The sequence below is a fragment of the Zonotrichia albicollis genome, chromosome 6, assembly GCF_047830755.1.
Source record: "Zonotrichia albicollis isolate bZonAlb1 chromosome 6, bZonAlb1.hap1, whole genome shotgun sequence".
NCBI lineage: Eukaryota > Metazoa > Chordata > Aves > Passeriformes > Passerellidae > Zonotrichia > Zonotrichia albicollis.
The window spans coordinates 20,633,341-20,660,824 of record NC_133824.1 but is presented as its reverse complement, the minus strand read 5'-3'; the positions used below and the strand labels follow the sequence as shown (position 1 = coordinate 20,660,824).

The window sequence follows — 27,484 nt, the reverse complement described above, 5'->3', positions numbered from 1 at the left end:
GGATATGTAATCAAAACACCATGTTTTGATTCATTTTCATAAAAAGAGCTGTATAAGCAGAGAGCTAAGCACTTCTGAAGGTTTAGTTTGATTGTGGAAAACTGTAACATTACATAGTAACAGTATGATTTCTTCTTTTAATTAGTCAGGAATGTATTAGTACTTATTCAGGAAAATTTTCCTTTCTTTTAGGATCTTCGAAACCAGCTTTATGAGTCTTACTATTTAAACTTCATTTCTGCCATTTCAAGAAGTAAACTGGAAGATATTGCAAATGCTGCTATAGGTGCTAATGCAGTGACTCAAGTGGCTAAGGTAAGAAAGTCCCCCAGACCCTAATATTAGCACCATTAAAGGTATAAGACTGCATTCTCATTTTCAGGCATACTGGGGAAGAAAGCAGAACCTACAGCCATCCCAATAATGCAGCTTAGTACCATACTTCAGCTGTCAAAACTCAAAGTGTTGTAAGACTTTTGGGCTAAATGATTGGAGGGGAAATACAGTGGTTTCAGAGGATTCTTGATCACATCAGTTGAATGAGTGCTTGCAGTGCATATGTTTCTGTATTATTTCTAAAATAAACAAAAAGAGCAGTAGGAGTGCAGTTCTCATTTGAAATAATAGTTTATATGTACACTTCTACTGAGTACTCTCCTGCACCTTTATGATTTAAAGGCATGTGTTAGAGATTTACTTTTATTTTTGTGAATGGCTGCACTAAAATCTTTAAATTACCAAGTAATGCACTTAAATACATTCACCATTTTTCACTCCAGCTGGTACTACTGGCATGAGAGAAAGAAAACATTGTGAAATAAAATGAACAGTACTAGTAGTGTTTAAGCCTTAGGTCCTCAGCAGCAGGAAATTAGTATAGCACTGTAAACTAACTTTCTTAAATCTGTTTTTGAGATGTGATGTCTCATTAGTAGTTTATGCTATAGAGGAGTTTAATTTTTTTCCTGAATGCACATGGTGTTACAGAAAAGTTAAAATCCATGAGCTGTAATGTGTTATTGTTCAGATATTGCCCTCTTTCTTCTCTCCTGCCTGAGAGCTCAGTGCTGATTATGTTGTAGTCCTTCATATTCATAAAAAGTGAACCTATAATATTAAAATGTCCTCCACATGTGTTTTTTCAGTGATACTTGGCTGCTGAAACTTCGTGCACAGAAAGAGTTGAAGTTGACAGCTCTGGCACTTTCCAGTTCATTAATATTTTGGGTTAATCACTCAACCCTTACACAGGCTTTTTAATTCATAAATTATATCTTGCTTTTTTTTTTAATAGATACTTCTGTAAAATATAGCAGTAAATCACATACAGGTTTTTTTATGTTTCACTCTGGGTTATTCTGACCATTTTTCCTTGCTTTCTAGGTGTTTGATCAATATCTTAATTTTATTACTTTAGAAGATGATATGTTTGTATTGTGTAACCAAAACAAAGAACTTGTTTCATACCGTGGTAAGTAGAATTTATATAAAAATTATACAGGAATGTCTGAAGTTGAAATTTACTTTTGAAGTTGTAGCTAATAACCAGCAATTACCTTATTTTGCTTTGATTTGCTCAGAATTCAGGATAATCTGTTAGACATGTAAAATCATGAAAGAAGCAGTTCTTAGATATTCATTGCAGCATCTTTTTTTACATGGTGATTGTAATACTGTAAAATAAATACAAAGTGAAACTGTGGTATAGACATTTATAACACTTTTTATGCAGCAAATAACACTGGAAAAATTACATATTATTTCCACATGGGGTAGTCCCTGTGGGTGGGAAAGAGCATTCTAGACAATAAGCAATACTGATTTGCTTCTGCAAGCAGGTGAGCCAGGCATGTCATCTTCTTCATAAAGTTTCAGAGTTGCAAGTGAAGTCATCCTCCAGGAACTCTTTTTATTCAAAACTTCTGTTCAACTTGGTTTGGAACCTAGCAGGAAAAGCAAGTGGCTGCCTTAGATCAGTTACCTTGGTGCTGTGGCAGCTCAAGTCAACATACATACTAGCTGTCATAATTGTCCACATGATTTTCCTTCCTCCATTGTGCTGATTTTATGTAGACCACTGACCCATTCAGTGTGCTAAATGTACAGAGAACCACCACTCCACCACTCCTGCCCCTTACTCTGGGGGCAGATGTAACTCACAGATATTAACAGGATATGTTGTGTGGCTGCTTCTGCTGTAGTTTTACTCTTCCTTTCTTTTTTCATCAGAACCAGTAATTTCAGAGCTGTAGGGTGTGTTTAATTGACTCGTTCCTTCAAAAATACCAACTCATTTATGTGATGTACAAATGCAGTTAAAGGGAAGAAGCAGAAGTCAAGATAGTCCAATTTTTGCAGCAGCTCCTCATTGCTTTAGTATAGTTACAAAGTCACACAGCTAATTCCTGGTGCATGAAATACTCCTTAGTGACCAGATAGAGATGAGAAGTCTCTGTATATCTGCTATTTAGCTGTGAGATTTTTCTGCTTTCTTGCCCAATATCTGAAGTCAGTACCTTTTCTTTAAAACTAGATCCATAATAACTGAGATGTGGGCCACACACTGGGTGTCTCACACTGGGGATTGATTCCACTGGCAGAATGAAGGGCATTTTTGTTTGAAAAGCAGATTTTTTTTTTTCACTAAAACCTGATGTTGAAAGTTTTAATACTAATTATTTTGTGATGTGTTCCTGTGTATATAATTAATTGACTGTCATAAGATTCCTTTTGCTGACAAGGAATTTGAATTAAGATGACTGAAAACGTTTTACACCCATCAGTTTCTATCTGGCTTGTTTTCCTGTCTTGGGCTGCTGAAATTTGCCAGCATGTTTAAACCAATGTAGAAGTGGGCTGTTTCCAAAAGCTCAGGGAGCAGAAATCTGATCCCCCACAGAGAGTGATGAGTTTTCCATTAGAGCTTGGTAGCTGATCTGCGTCATTGTGTGAGTTCTGGATCTGGCACAGACAGGCAGTAGGAGTGCAGAGGTGAGGAAGAGGTGGGCTTTTTTGCCTGGGGAGAGTATCACTAGCAGGGGACTGCCAGTTTATAATCTGCAAAAGTCAGTGTAATCTGAGGGTACTTAAAGATGGCTGCTATTCTTGCAGCAGCACTGCTGTGTGTGACCACAAAGGTGTCTGGATGGGTGAGCTAAAATCAAATATCACAAAACAGGTTAATTTTCAGTTTCCTGATTCCTTGGCTGTCTGACTGCTTTTACAAAGAGGTAATGTCAGGACAAATAAGCAATATAAAATCCTTCAATTGTGTGAAAGACTTTCCTACACAGAAGGGACACAATACATTCTTTCTGTTTAGTAATGAACAAGAAGTGATGAATTTAAATGCAACAAGAATGTTTCTGATCAGATGTTAGGAGCATTTTCTAACTTTAAAAATAATGAAATATTAGATTACCTGTAAATATTATGGTATTTTTGTGACTGGGAAGTTCTTTGAATTAGTTTAGATGCAGAAATTACATGGGTTTAACTCATCTTTGAACAGGAGGACCAGCTAGTTAATCCCTCAGGCTCCCTCTGATTCTGTTTTCCTACAACAGTGTATAAGGAAGAGTAAATGAGTAGTATTGGTATAAAGTTGATACTTGAGACATCCTGTTTCATGCTATTTGAGTGCTTCTTTACCATTCTTTACAATTTGGTTGAATTTTGTAGTAAAACAGGAAAATGTAGGACATCTATGCTTACTTTTCTGTAATAGATGCATTCCCCATAAGCTTGTTAGAGTGGAGAGAGAAAAACTTATAGAAAACATGGCAGAACATTTTACCAAAAGATTCTTAATGAAGTTTCTCAAAGGTTGATCTAATTTAATTAATTATCTGTGTTGGTTGGTACAAGAAAAGGAATGTGCTGATAAAAAGTTCATGGTAGACAAAATTAGAAGGCACTGACAGTGTGCAGATTAGTGAACACCAGAAATGAGTACTTTAAACATATTAACAGGATGGGAAATAAATTTTAAAATTGGAAAAGTTAAGAGAGTAAAAATGAGGTTTTTTCCTCCCTGTAAAGTGGGAGACCATTAGTTGGAGATAACTGCAGAATGATAGCCCCCAGTGAATTTCTTCAAAGCTTTGTCATTATAGAAAAATACAGATATTGGGAATGGTCTGCTTTTCTTAGTGCTGATATATCAGAAACTTGAAACTTGTATTGCTCTTGTCAGCCCAGTCAGAACTTTAGCTTACTAAGGGTAGTTGCTAAAATATAATCCATGTCTCTAAAGTTCTTACAGGAGAAAAGCTGGGAGGAAAAAAGCACCTTTAAAGTTATAGAATGGTTATGGCTGTCCATGCATAAATTTAGGATGGGAGGCTTTTTAATATTTAGAGCTTTGAAATTCATTTTTGAAGAAAGAGGATAAGACAGGTAATTATGTGAGAAATTTTTAAAGGTAATGTAAAACAAACAAAGATAGGATGTATGGCATGAATCCTAGCTAGTGCTTGACTTGAGATCTGTGATAAGATTTGGTTTGATGTTTCCTGTTGGCTATTTTATTCTGGTCAGGGTTAGTTACTTAAGAGAAATGTTGCTGCAATTTCTTGTGTTTGACCTAGATGTGGGAAGGAAATCTCTCTTATCTGTCAAGTACAATGTTTTATAACTATGGGAATTACCCCTAATTTAGAGACTGATGATGAATTTAGGAGAAAAAAAAGGAATCTCCATACAAGAGGTGGTATTTAGAAATTTTAAATATACATAACTGCATTCTGTAATTATTTTATGCCGGTAGTTCTTGAGGATTTTCTTCCTGAAAGTGTTAGCCAAGTGGATGGCCATTTCTCTTGTATACCATTTCTTAGTAGGTTTTTGTTTATGCAATAATAACAAGACAAAAGATATGTGTGCAGTGAGAGAGACTCAGAAATTGTTGTATAGTGTTTGGCCTTCTACAGTAACCAATAATTTTGCCAGTTTTTTTCTCAGAATGGAAAAGGGAGTGGAAACTAACAGGTGTGTTGAGAGGGGCATTTCAGGATGTAATCTCTTCTGCAACAAAAGCTGTTGACTACTAACAGCCATCAGATAAGTAGAGGATTGCTCTCTCGCTATTAAAATGGCATAAACTTATTTAACCCTGTTCTCTTTTCCACACTGTTTTAGCCATTAACCGACCAGATATAACAGACACAGAAATGGAAACTATAATGGACACTATTGTTGATAGTCTCTTCTGTTTTTTTGTTACACTTGGTAAGTTTCCAAATTCTAGCATATTTTCCATATTCAGTTAGATAACTAGAAGTCTAGTGATTTCATATAGAAAATTAAAAGCAGAATTAGATCTGTGACCAAAATCTCAAATCATTCACAGGGTGGGATAATGATCTTGCTCAAATATCACTGCTTTCTATCACTCAAATATCTTGCTTTATGTCACTGCAAAGTACAATAAAGGTTGGCCTTCATGGGAGTTGAGTCTTAGTCTTCAGTACCAGTGGGAGGAGAATACTGAAGGGCAAAGTTTTGGATGCTAGGTTCTAACAAAATTCTAGTTTGAAATGAAGATAATAGTGCTTTAAGTTTAGATTTGTCATTCTCCAAAAAAAACCAATCCCCTAAACATCACAGAGTTAGAAGAAAAAATTCCTCACACAAACCCTGCAAAGATCTAACTGAAATAACTTCCTAACGGAATAGGAAGATAAATTAAGTTTACTTATTTTATTGTGAGTTTCCTTGATGCTTAGCTGATACATTTTTCATAGTGATGACTTTTAACTTAAGTTGTAACTGAAATTGGTCCATCTGAGATAGCTTTCCTACAAGGGGAGCTGGGGATTGCCATGGGGCAGTCTCTTCAAGAGAGATTCCCTTGGACCCATTCAGTTCTTTCAAGTGTTAGTATGATACAAATTAATGTCTTTTCCTCAGTCACTTAAAATCTGTGGTTTTGGAATTTTCATATTTGTATAGATAAGTGTGAGACTGTAGCTAAATGTTTTGAAACCTGAAAGCCCCTGGAAAATGTGCTTTTGAAAATAGCATTACCATAGATAGATAGTCCTGGACATAGCAGTGAGTTGTAACAGATACATTGTGGTGGTATAATACTTATTATTGTGTACAAGGGACTTCTGATCTTTTGAAAATAACTTCTAATGCATCTGCATGAGATAGTTTGTCCCCTCCAACAGTGGATGAGCTTTCTTTCTAATATCTACTCTATTTCTCATAAATTGTTGTATGGGGTATTCACTTCTGTAAAACTTTATTTAATATTTCTATATAGTATTTTTCATTTCATAGAAAAAGACTGCAAGAGAAAAGTTAAATGTAAGTTTGTATTTAATCTCAGAATGTTAGTTAAAGTTGTTTATAAAAAGTAATGTAATACAGAATCTGAAAATGACAATGCATGTAGAAGTCAATGTATCTTTTATTAGGGGCAATACCTATAATCAGATGCTCAAGAGGAACTGCAGCTGAAATGGTGGCAGTGGTAAGAACTGTTTTTCTAAACACCTATCATTGCTTTACCACTTTCCAAACATCACTTTTGCTTTTCTCAGTACTAGACAGAGATCTAGTGTCATTGTATCCTTCTCCTTATGAAGGAAAAAAAACTGGAAAGGAGATACATTCACTTTCCTTTCTGATTTCAGTTCCACAGAACTTCTGTAGAAACTGTAGTGTTAGGGAATCAGATAATGGGAAACTTTAATATAAATAGTTATTCCTAATCTAGAGTTTATCAAGATTTTCTAATATGCATTATAATTAAGCTGCATCTATAACTTAAAAAGTGGCTGTTGGACCTGTGTTCCTCTGTGTGTATCAGTAAGAAATGTTGATCTATCTTACTGGGAAACCCTGCAAGTACAAGACATTTTTAGTATAGCAAATTAAACTGACATTGAACTTGATCATCAAATAGGAATGGAATGACCAAACTAAATCACAATTAACAACCTCTACAGAAGTGTCTTCGTTGGGAGTCACTGGGGTTCATTTCTTCCATCTTCTTTGCATTTTCTTTGTCAGTGAAATGGTAATACTGATTAAAGCATGCAGTGTGCGTGCACTCATATTGAGGATAATCTCACTTTTATGAAACAATTGTATGGTAGTGTCTGCCAGCCCAATTTGCTGCTTCTGCTGTGGTTCCCTCTTGATGCTTCCTACTGGTATTTTTTACTTTCATGTTTAGGGAATGGGTGCTAATTGGGATGAGATTAGTAGATATAAAGGAAACATCTTCAGTGTAGTCCTGGACATAGATAGAAATGCTGGAGGGACGAAATAGTTGTAAGATTTCTTTATTTCCCGTGTACACTGGACCTAGTCTTCCTGTATTTAAGACATTTATAAGCTACAAAAACAGCACAATAAATCTTTTAATGTTGATCATGTAAAGAGATTAGGAAATCATTGGTTTGTTAAAAGTGATTTTGTTTTTTCGATCCTCAGAAACTGGATAAGAAGCTCAGAGAGAATCTAAGAGATGCCAGAAACAGTCTTTTTACAGGTGACACACTTGGAGCTGGCCAATTCAGGTATTGTGTTAGTCATTTTATTCTTCACATTTCAGTTGTCTGGGTAAATCACCACTGTACTGAAAACTGTATTTACAAGAATTTGGTTCAAATTCTATATTAATAGAATTTACACACTTTCAAGAGAGTTCTCCAATCCCACAGCATAACCCATTTAAAAACTTCTAAAACTATTAAGAGTATGGCCCTAGCACAGTAAGTCAGAAGTTGTTATGAACCAGTTAACTTTGTTCAGCCTCTAAACCCAGCAGAAGCCAAACTTCTGTAAATACACTCTGTTTACAGGGCTATGAAATGCAGTTGGATGTCTGAACATAGCTCTGAAGTCCTCAAAAAGAGAGGCAGACCCATCTTCTTGCTTGTGAACACTACTACCAGTTTAGTTATATCAAAAGCAAGTGTTTCCCAGCTGATCCCTGTCTTGATCAGAGGACACTGCTTGAGGACTACCACCTGGATAATTAAGGTCTGTTAAGCCATGACCATTTGAGTCCTTTGTGGATGCTTGTAAGCTTCTGATAATGTGTTCTCAGTACAGCATCCCTGTACACTGTTGCCTCCAGAGAGGTGAATACTCCACAGGCTGCTTTAGGAAGGTGTGTTATGAGAGCCTCTGCTGTTCATGAAAAGGAGGAGAGGTATTGGCAAGACCATAGCTGAAGGAAACTTACAATCTGCTAACTGAGTATAAAACAGTCATCATACTTTTATCTCAAATTAAAACCAAGGCTTGGATAAAAGGCACAAAAACATCAACATTGGCAAAAGGAATGAGCTTGAAAGGAGAGAGAATAGTTGTGAAATACCAGTTTCTTAGTTTTCATGGGAACTGCATTGTAAGCACTGCTTTGCCTTCAGAGGCATGGCTTGTTTTCCTGAGAGTGTTATCATTGCCCTCAAAATTAAAATGCAAGGTAAAGCAAACACAGGAAACTTTAACCAGTTGAATGGCTTCAGATCTTTAGTTTTTCAGAATCAGCTGTCTAAGGCTTTTGAGATTATACATTTAAGTGAATATACTTAATGCAAGGAAATACAGAGCGTGGAATTTAAATGCTTTTTCTCTGTTCAAATGCACTTCAACTGCATGTTGTAGGGATTATGTGCTTAAGAGAAATGGTTATTACAATGTTCTGTCAGCTCACAGTCTTCCTGTCTTCACTATAAGCTTTTCATGTAGCCATAGCCCAAGACCTTTAGGCATGACTGCATTTTTTACAATGTTTACAAAATTGGGTATTGATGGAATTACCATAGTGCATCTCAGAAGTTCATAATTTATTTTTGTATGGACTTTATATACAAGCAAAGAGCAAAATGAAATTAGAAACCCTTGGAAGTGAGATTCTATATTTGAGGATCATAATGGGGATTAAGGTCAAATAGTACCCACTGAAACAGTTTTTTGGAGCTCAAACATATATCCACACAAAGAAGTGTTAGTTAATACCTAAAAAGTCAGTGTTTCAACTTCTGCTCAATATTTTTATATTGGTAATTTCACTAAGTATAAAATAATCTCTTTATCATTACTAAGATTTGATTAATGGAATTTATCATAGTGATCAGCCCCAGTTATTTTTGGGAAGGCTGGAGGACCTCAGCAGTAGGCAGTTTTGCTTTTATCTTGACATAGATATGTAAGTGGCTGATATCACTCAGGATGTTAGTGGGGTGCTTTAACCGTGTTTAAAGAAGTACTAACACAGTGTCATCTTTTCAGCTTCCAAAGGCCCTTATTAGTCCTTGTTGACAGAAACATAGATTTAGCAACTCCTCTACATCATACTTGGACATACCAAGCTTTAGTGCATGATGTTCTGGTAAGGATAAATCTGATTTTGTTACCAAAACTATTTTTTCACTCAGTTTGTTGTTAAAACTTATTATCAGATTCTCTCTTAATCCAAAATCTGTTTTGTCTGTTTTATTGTTTTAATAAAGAACAATTTGGAAGATTTTCTCTAGAAGGTTTATTTAGCAATATTTTAAAAGTTGAAATCTTGGTATCATAAGAAGATCACTAATTCATCAATCCCGGCTTTTTTTTTCAGTAGCTCATGATCTGTAGGTTATGTGATATCCAAACTCCATTAAGTGCAATTCAATTTTGAAAAAGAAATGCTTTTTATGTGTTTTTAAACCAGTTTTGGTTTTAGTTTGAACTTCTGAAAATACTTTCTCCTGTTTTTCTCCACAAGGTGGTGTAGGTGTTCAGTGCAGAGTGATGAACAGTCCTGCTGTAAGGAATCTAAAACAGATTTTTAAAATTTTTTTAATGTAGATAACATTAAGCTGCCTATATTTCCTCAAGTTTATTTTATAAAACCAATAATAGAAATGTACTTGAATGATAGCTCATTCTGTTTACCTCAGATTTGTGCATTTTGTGTATAGGTGTGGAGTAAATAATTTAAAAAAAAAAAGAGTAATTAGTATCTGAAGGCTTATTATGTGCTGAGAGTTACTGTGAAAATAATTTCAATATCTGTCGTTGAGAATTTTTATAGATTTATTATTGAGACTGTTATAGGCATACATGAAATATGCACGTGTGTTGATGTACAAAGTTGATGGTGAACTGTATAGTCATCCATGGTGTCCAGAAACTTGTGTTGCTATGATGAAAATATTTCAGCACTAATACAATGTTTTAGGGTACTTGTAAATTTTATTTTATGTAATTAATTCATTATCACAAATCCTGTCCTATTAAACTTAAGAGTGCTTTCTGCAAATAACAATTTTTGGCCTAGTTTCTTTGGGAAAGGGATGTCTGGAAAAACCACAGTTTGCACCAAGTTTTCTCCAGTAAGTGTTGAACTGGAGACTTGCAGATAGAAGTAGTGAATTTCTACAAGTTTCTCTTTAAATTAGTGTTGGGTGCCCTCAAGCATGAGTTGGGATAGAACTTCAGTTCATCAAGATGCAGTGATCAAAGATGTACTGGAAGCTGAGGACAGCCAGTGCTACAAATCTGGTGGGATATTGGAGTAACCCTGGAAGACTTACTCAATGATATTGGATCTCTACTGCATCAGTAGAGTTCTGTAGTTTCTCTGGACTAACCTGTTAAATGTTGTATCTTAAAAGTGCACAGATTAGGAATTTTTTTCATGAAATTGTAACCAAGGGGTCTGTGGTTCCATGACAAGGGCAAACGTTTAATTTCAAAACTAGTCAAGTTACCTTGAAGGCAAGCTTGCCAAACTCTTCCCATACTGAGCATAATATTCCATGAAATAACTGCAGTAGTCTTCTAAGACGCCATAAATTGTAACCATGAAATTGTTACCAAGATGTTGATTATGTAAACTATGCTTTCAAACAGACTGGGTTTTGTTTAAGGTCTCAGTTACAATAGTCCAGGAATGCTGTGCAATGTTGAACTACCCAGGCACAAAGTTGAGTGCTGCATCCATTGAGATCATAACCATGCTGTTTCTACACAGAAACATGCTTACATGAAGGGATTTATATTTATGAATAAAAATCCTTTCATCAGTGGATACAGAAAAATAGTTAGAGGCATGGAGGCATGGTTAGAAAGCCTTATAAGGGCAAAATGGGGGGTTGAAAAGAAGAACACTAATCAATAAGAATTATTTTAGGAAACCTTGTAAATGCCAAAACTAACTTGAAAATGCAGGTCACTGGTGAGTTAAAATGATCCAAAATATATATCTCCATTAAAAATTGTAGCTAAATATAATTTAGCTATAATTATAAAATTATAAATTATAAAATTAATTTTTTTCTCTTCATGTTTTTTATTAAATATGTGTCCTTGAAATGTACTATTTTTTTGCTGAAACATAAAACACCTCTTGTAAGATGAGGTTTTTGCTCATCAACTCTATGTGTTTCCTTTGAGTAGCTGCTTGGTTTTGTTTCTATTCTGGTATGGATCATTTGAAATATTTAAGTCCCTGCCAGGGTTTAACTAGAAACATTTTAAAAATTTATTTGACAGTTTCACTCACAGTGATCCATTTCTGTATACTTTAATGAAAATAATAAAGTGATGTTTTATTTCTGGAAAAAATGCTTATTCTAAAAGGTTCATAACAGTTTCTGTTTAGTTGAAGATTTCACTCTATCATTATTTCTAATGATAAAAATCTCAAAGAGCACCTTTGAGGTTTTAAGTGTCCTTGAAAAGAGCTAGGACAAAGTCAGCAAGTGGAATACTTGTTAATACTCTTTGTTGAAAACCAGAGAGAATAGGTAAGCTTCAGAAAATGCAGGGCAGTCTTTGGCAGTGGGGGAAAGAACCAGAAGACCCACAGGGAGCAGTTGGTGATGTGACCAGAATTGTGTCCTCTAGCAAAGCAATGCAGTTACTATGCTCATGCATCTGTGGAAAAAGAAAAACTATATGGAAAAATAGGAGCTTTGTTGCAAAGTTTTGCTTTATCATGCATTCACTATTTTACTAGGGCTCAAAAAATTAGGGCAAGAGCTGTGAAGGTGTGGCTAAGTAGTCCTCTGTGAAGAATCCTGTTGCTGATGTCATCAGCTTCTCAGCAGCTTTGATACCTATGTTGTAGCTATGTAAATGAACAGATTTAGAAACACTTTTTGTCTGCAACATTTCTACTTCAAAGTTTTGGGGAATTGCTAGAGCACAGTCCTTGCTAAATAACTCATTTTCTATGCAGAAAACAGTGTTCAAAGTTCAGTGTCAGAAGAGTGCTTGCATATGAGATAATCAAATGTCTTTGCATAACATTCATTGCCTTGTTTAGTACTGAACTGATCACAGCTCAGTAACTGTGAGTAATTTTGGAGTCCTTATATTGCTGTTGTTATTATCTAGTTAACTAGTAAACTGTTTCCTGCCTTCTTATGAAGTTCTGATAAATAGCTGTGTTAATATTTTTTTAGAAAATATTCTAGAAAATATTTTGTTGAGTATAAAAGACTGAATAAACAATTAAATTGTCAAATATTTACATAAGATTCTTCTTTATTGTAGGATTTCCATTTGAATAGAGTTAACTTGGAGGAATCAGCAGGAACAGAAAGCACTCCAGCAGGTGCAAGACCTAAGAAAAAAAATAAGAAGTCCTATGATTTAACTACATCTGATAAATTCTGGCAAAAACATAAGGGCAGGTAAGCTGTAAAGGTATACAGTTTATATTCATTTAGTCAGTATGAACTCTAAGTATTCTTCATATATGGCAGTTCTGTTTTAAGCTTCTTTGAAAATCTTGTCTAGCTTGGGGGCTTTTCTTTTTAAGCTGGATTGGATCTGGCTGAGATGAACTTCATTCCCCACAGCAGCCCTCACAGTGCTGTGCTTTGCATTGGTGGCTGGAAGGGTGTCAGTAACACACCAGTGTTTTGGCTACTGCTGAGCAGTGCTCCCACAGCATCAGCACTGTCTCCCCAACATTCCTCCCCACCAGCAGGCTGAGGGTGGGCAAGATCTTGGCAGGGGGCATAGCCAGGACAGCTCACCCAGAGTGACCAAAGAGATGCTCCATACCATTCTGTACTATCCATTCCATTCCACTGTTCAGCAGTAAAAGCCAAGAGAAAGGAGGAGTGTGCAGTGTTCAATGGGATTTTTTAAAATGTTTTTCTTCTGGAGCAACTGCTCTGCCTACTGAAGCTCTGCTTCCTGGGAAATGGCCAGGCATCATCTGTTGATGGGAAATAGAGAATAAAACCTTTCATTTTCCTTTGCTTTCACACATAAGCTTTCCTTTTTTCAACCATCTGTATCTTGACCCATGACTTTGGAGTTTTTTCCACCTTGCTTTCTCCCCTGTCTTGCTGAGGAGGGAAGTGATAGAGTCACTTGGTGAGCAACTGGCATGCAACCAGGGTCAGACCACCACATAAGGAATGATCTTTGCCAGTATTCCTTGCCCATGATAATTGTCTCTTATTACTTTGTAACAGAGCTCAAATTGTTCTTACCAAAACTACATAAAATTATTGAAAGCGGTGAATATATCTTAGAAAGTTAAAGTAAACCTACAGTAAGAAAGTTAAAGTAAACCTCCATTTTATCAAGATATCTTTATTTTCACTGATTTGATTCTGCTGCGTGATTTGTGTATTGTTATTTCCAAAAAAGTTTTTATTGTCTGGTTCTAGTATTTCATTTTGTTGATTTAACTGAGCTTAATGCAGACTATTGCATTAGTCCTTTTCCAGAGGTGGCCGAGTCTGTTCAGCAAGAACTGGAATCTTACAGAGCCCAAGAAGATGAAGTCAAAAGACTTAAAAGTATCATGGTAAGTTTTATCACCTGTATGTGTTTTATGTAATAAAACACATAATAGGGCTTGTAGAGATGCCTAGCCCACCCGTGTCATCCCACGACAAAAATTTACATTGCATGCTGAATTTTAGGCATGATATGATCTTAAAAGTAGGACTATAAGTACCATATTTCATGAGAAGTTTCAATTTCTTGTTCATTGGTGTTGCAATTGTATAACTTCCATACTAACTGGAAAACACAATCCAGACATTAATACCATTATGATAAAATAGATTCTAAATGTACTGACTTTATCTGCATGCATGGTATTTGTATTTATTATGACTATTTTTATTCCTCTTTTCAAACCCTTCCTCAAAACCCAGGGCATTGAAGGGGAGGATGAAGGAGCAATAAGTATGCTTTCAGATAATACAGCTAAGCTAACTTCAGCTGTCAGGTATGTAGTCAATAATACATTATTGTTGTGTAGTTATCTGTGAACCATTTCTAATTTTTTTTGTTATTGTACTTTTAGTGTTCTTTGAAATAAATATCTTTAAATGGAGGCTGTTCAGCTCTACAATATTTTTTAATGCTTTATAATTCTGATAAAATTAAATGCAGTGTCCTAAACCAGTGCTTGCGTACGTAACTTCCACAATATGTTTGACTTTGGAGTCTTTTCTCAGCAAAGACAAGTAATCTAAGTGCATCATAGATTTGCTTGCACTCTTTCACCAAAATCCCCAACCTCTGCATTTTTTCATTTTAAAAAAATAGTGAAATCCCCTTCTTCAGGTATCATTATGAGAATCATTACATCAATATGTTGTCATTTTTTAGTTCCAACCCTATTCTGTAATTTTAGATTTTAATGGCTTTTAAAGGTCCTTTCCAACCCAGATTGTTCTATTATTCCATAAATGTTTTAGTGCCTACTGTATATAGTGCACAGTTCCATTAACAGTGCAAATCAGCAGGTTAGTTTGTATTTAATCTCTTCAGCTCTCTTCCAGAACTTCTGGAAAAGAAGAGGCTCATTGATCTTCATACAAATGTTGCAACAGCCGTTTTGGAGCACATAAAGGTACAATTGCTCTCTAACTTGAGTTTTCTGTCAGCAGTACTCCTTAACTTCAGGGATATATTTGAGGCAGTGAAGATAAAAAATGAGCCTTCTCAATGGTACTACTCTTTCAGAATTCACTGTGTAGCATTACTTAGTGTTGAAGGGGGAGAGAGAATGAATTCTGAATGCCTCTGCATGGAAAGCAAAGAACACCAGTTATTTTCTTATCAGAATTTACTAGTATAGTCTCTTTTTTTCAATGGTGGCCACAAGTGTTGGGTTGAAGTGTTCAAAAAAATAAGTTTATGAGGGTAGTGTTTTGTTTATTTTAGAGATGTATCATGGCAATTCATGACTTCAGTCTAAGCAATCTTCTGTTCTGTATGTGTTTGTCAGAAGGGTGCTGTTGACTGCTCACCAGCAAAACTGATACCCAGAGATGTGGCAATAATGATGCAACTTACTGAAGTGGTCTTTCCAGCAGGGTCTGTGTTAGATGTCTTCTGCATAATTTAAGAACTTCACAAGGGAGTTTGTCTTTCCTGTTTTAAGTCTGCTGCCTTTGTCAGAGACCTTGGAGACGGATTCATGTCAAGTGAAGGCCCTGATAACTGCCAGGATAACTTGGAAAATGGATCTGTTTTCATAGCAAGAAAACAGAAATTGTAGATGAGGCTTTCAGAAATGCTGAAATTCTTTTCAGTTTTGGAAGGTGTTTCAAACACCAAGTCTCACTGAAAATCAGTAATTAGAGAGTTTTACCCCAAGCTACTTAAAATTCTTGGAAGGCAATGTGTTTTGAAGCTAGCTTTAGCATTTGTAAAGAATCTAAGATCTGTCCTCAGTTATTATTGCTACTGATTTTTTTTAAGTACTCCATATGAATAAAGGATTAATTCTGCAACTAAATTGATAAATTCATTTACAAATTTATAAAGCTGGAGAAGAGGTAAGTGCCTGCACTTAGGTCATTACTGTAGGGGCTACTATATGGGCTTTTACACTATTAGATATGTCAATTTTCATATCTGACAATTTGAAAGCAGTACTTTAATACCACTGAAAAAAATTGAAGTCAAAAATATTAATATTTTGATCCCTTGACTCTAAATTCACTTTTCCAGGAAAGATACTGGCATGATAATGGCAGGCCTAGAGCAGTAGTGTTCTATATATGATTTGTTGGTTGGAAAACAAGTTTCAGGGCAGTAACATCAGTTTGGCTTTCCAGTATCCTGTTGGCAGTGAGCTGGAGTCAGATGCATTAAATGATAGCAACACCTAGAGGTGGAAGGAATTGCCTTATCTGGGCATTCAACCAGCCCTTGGCTTGCTGCTCTGATAGGGAAGGTGCTATTAGGGAGTGCCCTAGAAGTGGTGGTCCATTCCTCCACCATTCCTAATTCTGGTACTGCAAAGTGCTCAGGCTCTTTACCTTCCTGTTGTATAAATGTCAAAGAAAATGGTGAGACAAATGGCCATGCAGTTTCTTCAATATATTGATATGTACATCTCCATCATCTTTTCTCTTGGTTTAAAAAGCATCAGTTAATCTCCAGATATTTAGGAAACTGTCTTAAACTAATGCAGGCGGACACATTTTTTCTATTGAAATTTGCTTATGGTAAAGCTTTTTAACTGAATCAATGTAAAGTTTTCTATTGAAATTTGCTTATGGTAAAGCTTTTTAACTGAATCAATGTAAAGTTTATTCCAGCTGCTTTCTCCTGACCATTTTCTCCTCTCTTTTCACCCTCCAGTGGTAGAAAAAGTATCTTTCAATCTTGAGTTGTGGAATTTTAGTAGACAGGACATTATGCTACCTAATGGATTCCTCAAAAATACTCTCAAAAAGAACAGTGTCTCATCCAGTACTTTTAAAAGAAATTCTGATGAGACATTGACTGTGTGAATAAGAGGATTTATACACAGTTGCATAATGAAACCAGATTAGGATAAGGCTGATTCTTTTTTGCAAGTAAGTGCTAAGGTCATGAGGAGCTAGTGGGGCGCCATGCTCTTCTTCAGGTTACTGTATTTTCACTTCTAAAATAATCAGGAAATGCATTCATACTTTAAAATAGACTATTTGCATTATCCATTATGGAATTTTACTATATTAATTATTTGAGCATTTTTCTTCACTATATATATAAGGTTCTATGCAAAGAATGCAACGAGACCTGCTTTGGATATACTAAGTGAACTAAATTTTTCTTGTGGCTATACTTTAATGTTCAGTTTACAGCTGCTTTCCACATTCTCTTGGATCATTTTCTAAGACACAGCAAGAGGAAACCAGAAATTAATCACATACTTACGGGTCCTGGCAGTTTTTTGGCTTAAGATTTAGTGAAATAATGGAAAGTATGCATCACTTTTTCATGAAGCTAACCATCAAGTATTTATTGTCAGTGCTTAGAACAAACGCATCCTTGTTTTGCATTTATTGGTTTTTTCCTCTGCTGAAGCTGGTGACTAAAGGTCTGGACCCAACAGATAACAGATTTAGAGCTAGAGTTGCCTATGTAGCTGCTTTAAAGTTTCAAGTAATGCATATCTTTGCATGTCATTATAATATTAGTAGAATTACTGATGTATGTTAAATCATAAATATAAAAAGATGCGCACATATACTTTTGTAAAATGGTGGTTGGGGGGTAGATTAGATAATCTCTTGCTAGAATTCTACAGATGTGAATTTAAGTGGCAGATTTTTATATGTATTGTTAATTTCTATGTATAAATTTATATGTATTATTAAATTACTTGTATTTGGCTTAGGTTATTTTTTAAATTCCAACATGGTTTTATTATGTATCTCTACTTCTGCTTGATCTCAAGGTTTGATGATCTCTTAATTGGGATCCCCTTAATTGGGATTGACAATAGCCTTTCAACTTTTCAAATTCATATTTTTAAAGGAATTCCACTATTTGAAGTACTCTGTTTTAAATAAGGTTACATTTTGGTCTTACACATACCATGAAATGGTATGTGTTTGTGAAATATATACGTCATAGTGGGCCAGGCTGTTTTCTGTAGTTCAGAACTGATAATTCATTAACTTTCTAGTAACAACAGCTTTTTCTGAGTTCAGTTACAGTGACATTCCAGTCATCATTCTGTGCAGTTCAGTGAAAAGGAATTGGCTGTGTCAGCTACTCCCAGCCTTCTTGCAGAGTTTCTCTTCCTCTCCATAGCAGCACACATGATTACCTGACCAGCCTCCCTCATTCTGGAGGCAGTTATTTCTGGTCTTTCTCTGTCAGCATCTCTGAAAAGGACCTCAGATAGTTTCTTAGAAAATGTCTTCTCTCTTCTGCACATTCTCTCTCTGTAAAATTAAGAACTTTTGTAGTGTAAAGAGGATAGAAGAGCTTCCAGCAAGTCTCTACAAAAATTACCCTCTAAGAGATTTTAATGGGTCCTGCCTCCACTTACTTGCTTTAGAAAGAATTGTGTTCATTTTGGAGTACAGTGCTCAAGTAGACTTTCCCATGCACTTCAGTAATTTTCCCTAAAATAAGTTTTGGCTTACGATCAGCCTATTTCTAAAGATGATAAGTTGAAAACTTTCACAAATATATTTTTTTTAAAAAGCAAGCTGAAGTGTGGCACTTTAACTGCAATGCAGGATCCTGTTTCTGAAAGGGCAGCCAGAGCCAGAAAGGTCTCTTGAATGAGATTGGTGTGGAACAAGATGTCATAATAGCAAGTCAAGAGCAGGAGGCAGAAAAGGCATAACTGTAAAAGCAAATGCATCTTTATTTTATTATTTTCTATTATTATTGATTTTCTTCATTGCCAGTTTGGCACCCATAAGAACATATTCTTTGCTGTGTTTTTTATTGAATCTACAGGATTGTTTAGTTCCTATTCCCCAGCTTTTCCTCTTGGCATGCCTGTGAGTTTGCCATTGAGTGAGTAAAATTGCACCTATTTAAATTAAATGGGACATCTGCTTCTTGTCAGCACCTCTTAGACAAGTTGGCTCTTCAAGAACTGTCTCATTGATGTGGCATATCTGGGATATCTGTCAAAAGGTAACTAGTAGTGTTTAAGGCTATTCAGTAACCATATGAAATTTGATTAGGTGTCCATCCAATTCCTAGCAAATCAGTATCAGAAAAATATTGCCCTAATTAGATCTTTGATAGTAACTTTCATAAGTTATCTAATGAAGAAGCAGCTGAATAGGCTTACCACATTGATCCATCCCTTTAGTTGATCACATCAGACAGAGTCTCAAAAGTTTTACATTGCTGCTTACCTCTGATGTCCCTATTGTGGATAGAAAAAAATAGTGGATAGGAAAAAAAAACGTGGACCTGAAGTTTTGGGATTTTCAGTTGGGGGTTTTTCCCCCAAAGAGTGCTGAGTTCACACTTCAGAAGTAATTCTGCAAAATTTTTGAAGGGAGTGAGTGTACATGTATCACTAATGTTTCAGTTTAGGCTCAAAGTATAGCCCATAGATGCAAACAGTGAATTTTCTTTGCTGCTGGTAATCTGTTTTGTTCAGCAGCCATAGTCAAACAGTCATAAAGTTGCACATGGCTGAGAAGAATTTTACCTAGCCTGTGCTCCAAGTAAGTTAACAATTGTCAATCTGTTCTTAAAATTGAAATTGATGTTTGAATTACGAAATTTTATTTAGAAGTTGATCTGTAAACAAGTACAGAGAATCAGTGAATCTTTTTATGTTGTACATTTTTACATGCCATCTGAATAAATTTCTCGTAAACAGATCACCAGCTAAGATAATATGGGCTTTGCCAAATTCAACAGTAATATATTTAACTTTATAAGATCAAGTTTCCACATTTCAAGACAATCCCTTTTTTATTGGATGCCTTTTGTCAGGGAAAAATATTTTAAACTTAAAAACATTGAATTTAGCCTCACATAACAAGATACTAATGTAGATGAAATACAAAGAGCAAGTGAATGTAATGGAAATACTTAAAAATTTGTATTAGTTTCTTTGCAATTGCTTTATGTCTATAAAGAGATTTAAGGAAACTGTAACGCAGAAAATCTCCGAGGCGCTCTAGAATTGAGGTCTCACATGGTTTACCAGATACCAAATTGCATGTGATGTAAGGTCTTGGAAAAAGGCTGGTAGCTGGGTTCTAGTCAGACTTCATACTGCTCTTTTAACATAAACTCTAGGTAAATATAGCTTGAAAGAAGATCTAGTCCTTTTTTTTTTTCTCCTCATTTCATGCATCTTCTATGTAGTCATAGTCACAGAAGATATTCTTCTGCCCCTAAAAGTAGCAGGGGTCATCTCTGAGTGCTCTTCATGGTAATTTACTTTATAAGCTATAATTGCAAGCATCCACAAAAACTTTAAATTAAGTTGTTGCTTTGCAAGTAAATGCTCTTCTCAAGGAGTTCAGTAAGTGGCAACTGAGAAATTGAAGCTTTGTATAGCTACCTGCATCATAAGCTAATCACCATATGCTTTCAATATAAAAATATTCTTGTAATTCATATCTTTTTTACTTTGCTTTCTCTTCTCTAGCTCTTTTTTTGAGGAACTTACAGTACTCAGAAGGTGAAATATCCTGATAGCCTTACACTAGAGAAATACCTTTTTTTTTTTAGAGAGGTGGTAAAATAACTTTTTTGAAATTAATTTCTTATTTGTGATCTCAGGAATAATTTTAGTAGAATTCAGAAATATGTGAAAACCAGACTTCTAAAGTTTTTATGTCCTGTCATTAGAACTACTACTGCACTGAATAAAATATGCCATAGCAGTTTTAAATGCTTTGGCATTATCAGGCAAAATTTGTCAAATAATTTAATCCAAGAAAAGCAAGGTGACTCTTGCTCTCTCTGGCAATATCATTTCAGTCTCACAGCAGCAATGGTGTGGACCTGACACACTTCCAAAGCAGCAAGATGGAGACCCACTCTGCCAATCTCCTGTTGGAGCCAATACATGGCTGAATGTGTTCAAACATCAGGATTTAGTTAGTTACCAGATACTAAGGTTTTGTAAGCTGAGCAGCTCTAACATTGGTTGTGATGCTACATTTTAATGTTCAGACACACATAATGATCTGCATTGTAAAGGAATGTTTTAAAATAAGTTCTGGAGTGCATTTTTCTATTTTTAGCTTGTAAGATCATGATCAATAAGTGCAAAGCTTGTCTGTTTGTGCAGATTTGCTGCAATGCAGTCATTACTTGCATGGCCATGTGATGTCTTCCATAAAGCTTTTGCCTCAATTATTTTGTGTAGTCCCTGTGCCATCCTCCCCAAAAAGGATTTTCACAACATCTAGATGTGTCATTGTATAATGAGAGACTTCTTTTCTGGTGTCAACAAGATAATCTAATTATAAACTTCTCCATCTTTGGTGTGAGTGAATTATGGCAAGCCTTTGATCTGAGGTAGAATTTCTGTACTAGCCCAAGCTGGCAGTTGCCAACGTTTCTTCGGGATGATGCCTTAGTGTATAAAGGAATTTCCCATATTTATCTGCATTGAATAATTGTCTTGTGGTCTGGGAGCCTGGAGGTTCAGAATAAACTGGACATAATATTCACTTGACCATTATTTTTTCCTTTTACAACATAGCAATGTGTATGATGGCATGTAGTTTTCAGCTGTGGCAAAGCCATAGTTGAAAACAAAGCTTCTCTTCCCGTTCAATATTCACAGCAGACACCCCTTGCTTAACTTGCTTTTTCATCTTTTAATATGATAATTAAATACACATCAACTTTCTGAGAGTTAATAAAAGCATATTATAATACAAGCATTAGTTACTTTTACTGATAATGTATTTAAAAATAAAATTTTTAAAACTGTATTTTTAACTTAAACTGCATCCTTCTTGAAAGAGAAAATAAATATTCTTTCGCAATTTTAAGATGTTAACCCTAACACTTACTCTTAAACAGAGTCGAAAGCTGGATGTGTATTTTGAATATGAGGAAAAAATAATGAGCAAATCCACTCTGGATAAATCTCTTCTGGACATGATTTCTGACCCAGATGGTGAGTACTATAAATCTGAACTTGGTATAAAGTTTGTTAAGCTATCCAATAAATCTATACCTGCTTGGATTTCAGGGTTGGTAAAGAGCAACCTGTGCAAGATTTTTAACAAAAGCAGCTTTTGATTGATTTTCAGTAGCAGTCTAGAGAGTTTAATGCTTCAGTTGAGTAATATCCAAAATATTAGCTACTTCTGCAGCTCTACTAAAATCCTATCCTAACCCCTTATTTTTGAAGGTCAATATATTTTATTTTTTGTGCTTTTGCAGTATTTAGTAGTGTAGCATGGCATTCTGTGGTCTGAACAATAGTAATTCTTTAAAATCCTCCTGCATGTTTTATAACATATACATACCTCACGAGCACAATGAAAACATCATAGAATTTGACCAGATCAGGGGACTGTAATGTAGGTAGCTCCTGCTTGTGTGAGGAAAGAGATGAATGGGACAAGTGGAGAGAGGAGACACAAGGTGTATTGGCCAGTTCACTGGACTCACCTGAAGCTTTGCACGTGTTGATTCAGCTGTGCCGTGTCTGTTTTGACCATGTAAGAGCACGAGCAGGCAATCCCAGCTTCTGTGTCAGAGAGGGGTCAGACATATCAGAGCATTGCACACCAGGGGTGCTCGGGTTCTCTGTTAGCCAGAGTCACTGGGGGTCTTCCTCTGAAGGGCTGACCCAAATGACTTCTCAGCTTTTTGTACTTTTTGAGCATCAACTCTTCTTTCAATCTGTCACAGCCTGATGTGTGTCAAAACACTCTGACAGATTTCAGTATGATCTGATACCAGCTGGCTGGAAGAAAATAACGTGCAGAGCAAAATTGTAAAACTTAAATTAGGATCTCTGACTTGTCTGCATACTGGCAATTATGTTGGCAAACCTCAAGCATTTAGAGACCCAGGGTTCCTGATTTTTTTCCAGTGTGCTTTTCAAGAAAACGTTTTGTTACTGCATGATTATGTGTGTTGTCTTACAGCTACATACTGAGCTTAATGCCTGCTTGGAGTTTGTATAATGATTCATATTTGTAGAAAGAATATATGTACATCCTGCTGACATTCTGCAAAAGTCTTTTAATAGTGTTCATGCTGTATAATCAAAGGGCAGTAGGAGAAATAGTGCACAGTTGGTAGAAATCTGAGCTAAAATTTTAAGATCTCATAATAGGTCAAGTCTAGAAACTAATAAGCTTTCAGAAAATCTAATGTCAGACATCAGTCTGTAATTCAGTACATTCATTTTTTATTTGAAGCAAATAAGAATATGTATAATCTGTACTTTTATTAAGCATCAATACAATTACTTCTTACTTGAATCCACATTTTTATGCCTTTTTAGAGTTCAGTGTAGAGCAAATTGTTTTCCAAGCCTGATGTATCTTACCAACATTCCTATTGGCAAGGTTCCTGGGTTTTTTACAAGAGAAAGATTAGATTCATAAGCTAGAGTTTTTCTTTATAAGCTAAGTATTCATAAGCTAGGTTTTCACAGTATTATGTTGGCATTTTATATTCATTGTCTAGGTTTAAGTTTATGTAAGAAAAAGATTTAAGCTAAACCATGGTGATTATTTCCAGGCATGCTGTCTTGTTAAACTGTCCAGCCTCATATTGTGTGATTCACTGAGAAATACCATCAAAAAACATTTTTAAGGAATAATACATCAAGTCTTCCTGTGCTTCTGGTGGATTATTTATTGGCATAATGTGTGGGGATATTTGTCTTCAGAGCTCTTGATGAAAGCACTTAGGTGTGACCACTAAAGAGCTGCAGGCTTCAGCCTCCATTTGTTACTGGGTTGTGCTCATCTACCCTCTGTTGGCTCTGTCAGCTGCCTCCCACTGTAGTGGGTATTACCATACCCTGGAGAAGGGATAAAATGGAAGCTAGGGGCTGCCTTCAGAGTTTTCAAATGAGTATAAAGGTGGTCCATTCTAGTTGTGCCAAGTTAGGTTTTCTTCAGAATGTTGAGCAGTTTGCCTCTCTGTGTTGTCACAGATGGTAGTCTAGAAAAAAGTAGTGGATATTTGGCAGGCAATTGACCTGAGTCTTTCAGCTGTTTATCACAGCTTTTTTTGCCCAAGTGAATTCCAGGTGGATCTGTACCTTGAAAGCTGGCTTTTGGTATTGATAATACAAAGTTTCTTCAGTTCTTGATCTTCTAACTTACTGGTATTTGGTAAAGGTTAGTAAAACCTACTTTGAGAAGATTGTACCAAGTTATAAATGCTCATTATGACAGTGCTTACTCTTAACTTCTGCCAGACTAAATATATGCTCACTTATAAATAAAAGTTGCAGATTAGGTCAGATGGTCTCCTGCTGACATAATCCACATTCCATAGTAGGGGAAAACAGCCCAAAACAAACAATACAGAAAAAGAAAAACAGGAAAAAAAGTCATTTTCTTACCCACAAGTACAAGAAAGTGCAGTCTTATAAAATATTGTACTGAAAGTATTAGGCTTTTATAATGAATTTTAATTGGAAATGTTTGTTTTGAGAAGTTGTTCTTCTGAAAACTTCATTTGAAACTATTGTTTTTACTCACAGTGATTCTCATCTAGAAAAATAAAAAAGTCTTCAAAATCTGATGTAATCATTTATACTCTAAGTAATGGCTACATCAACCTTTTGATCTCTAGAGATGAATTTTGATTGCATATGAATAATGCTTCCCAAGAATGGGAAGTGTTTTTCTCCAACAAAAGAGGATTTAGGAGGTCAAATCCTTTCTGAAGGCAAGTTGGAAGTTCACGGGTTTTTTTCCTGACCAGAGGTTCAAATAAGTGCTTTTGCAGTCCTCAGGTATTTCAGTACAGTGAACCGTAGAGCTGTGTAAGCAAGTTGTAGAGCTAAAAAATAATATGCTGTGGCTTTTACTTCTATGATTTTTCTTTAGTCTCCTTTTTCATGGACCTACTTCCAGATAACATTTGCAAACTCCACATAAGTCATAATTTCTCTACGCAATTTATTTAGTATGTTATATGAAGAATAATATTTACTAGAGACAAAAGGGGGAAGTGTAAAACTTGCAGAAAGAATAAGCACATCTAACCCAACTCTTAATAAAATTGTCTGCCATTATACACATGGTTATCAATAACATTTATCATCATATTCATATGTATGGCTGCTGAAGGGCAGTTAATGTAGTAGCATAGTTACAATTGTAGTTTATAATTCTTTTTTTTTCTTTCTTACTGCAGCAGGAACTCCTGAAGACAAAATGCGATTATTTCTCATCTATTACATAAGCTCAGCTCAGGCACCTTCAGAGGTACCTATGTTCTTTACAGCTTCCAACACCAGATTCTACCACAAAGGATTTTCATTTCAGCACTAAGCAGATATTTCTGTGTCTTTGCAAAGGGTATGAAGTGCTCAGGAAATTCTAAAACTTTAGTAAGACAAAAAAAATAAGACAAAATAAATTTTTTCTTATTGCCAGGAAATCTGCTCACAAAGCTTTAGCCACCATTACAAAGGATATGAATGACTAGTAAGAAGGAATATTATATTCTGATATATTTAGATGAGAGTTACTGCAAGACACATCTTAGCATGTTTTCTATTACTCTGCTCCACTACTCAAAGAAGTAGGTAAAGCAAACAAAAATATGACTTGTTTCACTTCATATATTCAAGAATGATTGAGTCAGTTGACTAGCAGTAGTATGAAGGAGAAATGCATCTGCCAATATCTGAGTAATTCAGGAAACAATTTCTTCATATTTCTTTTGAACTTAGGATGATTGAGTTCAAGAAAAAGTCTTACACTATAGAAACATTATATGATGCAAAAAATGTTTAGGTTAGGCAAATAAAAAGTATTTGTATTAATGTATATTAGCTCCTCTTTGTTTAGTTTTTACTGTTTTGACATTGTACAGAAACCAGCATTCTGTTGGTGCTAGTATAAATATTGTTCCATATCTGAAAGCGCACAGGATTTAATTCCACAAATACTGTTCATGTTAATGGGATCTGCTCATGGCAAATTTAATTTCAAGTTGCATTTCTGTACTTGGTAGGAAATGGAGTTAAGATTCATAATTACTTTTTAAGTTGGGCCAATGCTATAACTTTGCACTACTTACTTAATATTTAGATAAGGATATCTTGTCTTTGTACATGGAGTTAAGAGTAGCTTCAACCTTTTGTAATTCTCCACTTTATGATTTCAGATTGACTTGGAACAGTATAAAAAAGCATTGATGGATGCAGGTTGTAATCTTGCTCCCTTGAGCTACATAAAACAATGGAAGTAAGTAAATTCTTTTTTCTTCTATATGAGGCTCACTGGTTAATATAGAACCTAGCATTGTATTCAGGAATTATGTGTTCTCTTCAATTGTAAATTATCCTTAAATATTCATTTGGTATAAGTTTTTACTGTTACTGTTCTGGTAATACATGCAAATCTTAATTTAAAACTAAGCTCCAGTAGTGCCAGAATGCTATAGAACGTGACATGCCCTTAATGATCCAGGATAGAAACAACTTACTGAATTAATTGAAAAGTTGTGCTAGTTCAGACCTCAAAGTTTTTTTTTAGTTTGTACCAGGGAGTCATGTTGGGTATCAGTTATTGTAGTTTTACATGGTATTTAAATGAAATACTTGTCTTTAACTATAGAATCTAATTCCTATTGTATTTGTAGGCAAGAGAGATGCATATAATAAATAGTTACTTCATGAAAGAGTTCAAAGTGCAGCAGTTTTTTCACTTTCAGATGACTGGAGTGGAACATTCTGCAGAAGTATGTGCCTTAGATAAATATTTGATTTCTATCCCTGCTTTCACAGAGCTTTCACTAAGATGGCTTCAGCTCCAACCAGCTATGGAAACGCTACACCTAAACCTTTGGGGTATGCTTTTGATTAATTTTTTGTAAGCCTTTGGGTTCTTTTATCCTATTTTAGTAGTGCTGAAAGTGTGGTTAGCATTCTACAAGGCCCAGAACAAAACATCTCCCTATTTGTAAAATTTTTAAGTTACAGACAATTACAAGCACTCATCTCCCCTTAACAGCATAGTACACGAAGAGAGGAAAATAAAAGGATCTGGGACTAAATTCACAAACTATCTTAATACAGTGCCCTCTGCACCTGCCCATTAAATGCACTCTCACAGGAGAGGAATTCAGCAGCAGGAACTGGATCTGTGACAGCTATCACTTTGAGCCCTAAGTAGTCAGTGGCAGAAGATAAAAACAGCCCTGTATAGTCAAAATAATTTCTGTCTTGGGTTTGGAGACTGTCAGGGGTGCAAGGACACTCTGGAATGTCCTGGACTGGATATCTGACTTGTTGAAAGGTGTAGTTATTTATTTCAAGACATGAGAAAAAAAATTACTGTGCTAAAGTTACATATATCCAGTAAGGATATAGGAGTAGGATCTTCCCATTCTTCAGAGGATTTCAGTCCTCATTACCAGCTTCACTTTCGGGAATGCCCTGTCCCTGTTGTAAGGAATCTTGGCATAGTATGGTTAGAGAGGATTCTGGTGCTGTTTCTCTTGGGAAAATGCTCTTTGGGTTGTTGAACACGCTCAGCCTCTCTGTTAACCCTGGTCATTGGGTGTAGAATAAGCTGTTCAGTGGATTAAATCCAAAGCTCCCATTGATAGG

The 27,484-nt window shown here is 35.5% G+C and overlaps 1 protein-coding gene across 1 annotated transcript in view; it reads left to right on the top strand.

Annotated features, from left to right (window-relative positions):
- The window catches only part of SCFD1 (sec1 family domain containing 1), a 51,003-nt gene that overhangs the window by 7,799 nt on the left and 15,720 nt on the right, over positions 1 to 27,484 (top strand). Inside the window, exons 5-18 of the mRNA XM_005479867.3 lie at positions 193 to 315; positions 1,384 to 1,471; positions 5,140 to 5,229; positions 6,423 to 6,478; positions 7,447 to 7,532; positions 9,256 to 9,355; positions 12,511 to 12,650; positions 13,693 to 13,783; positions 14,139 to 14,212; positions 14,761 to 14,842; positions 21,745 to 21,841; positions 25,060 to 25,130; positions 26,038 to 26,117; positions 26,660 to 26,722. Of these exons, the coding sequence (XP_005479924.1) occupies positions 193 to 315; positions 1,384 to 1,471; positions 5,140 to 5,229; positions 6,423 to 6,478; positions 7,447 to 7,532; positions 9,256 to 9,355; positions 12,511 to 12,650; positions 13,693 to 13,783; positions 14,139 to 14,212; positions 14,761 to 14,842; positions 21,745 to 21,841; positions 25,060 to 25,130; positions 26,038 to 26,117; positions 26,660 to 26,722 (1,241 nt within the window). The remainder of the gene's footprint in view (positions 1 to 192; positions 316 to 1,383; positions 1,472 to 5,139; positions 5,230 to 6,422; positions 6,479 to 7,446; positions 7,533 to 9,255; positions 9,356 to 12,510; positions 12,651 to 13,692; positions 13,784 to 14,138; positions 14,213 to 14,760; positions 14,843 to 21,744; positions 21,842 to 25,059; positions 25,131 to 26,037; positions 26,118 to 26,659; positions 26,723 to 27,484) is intronic.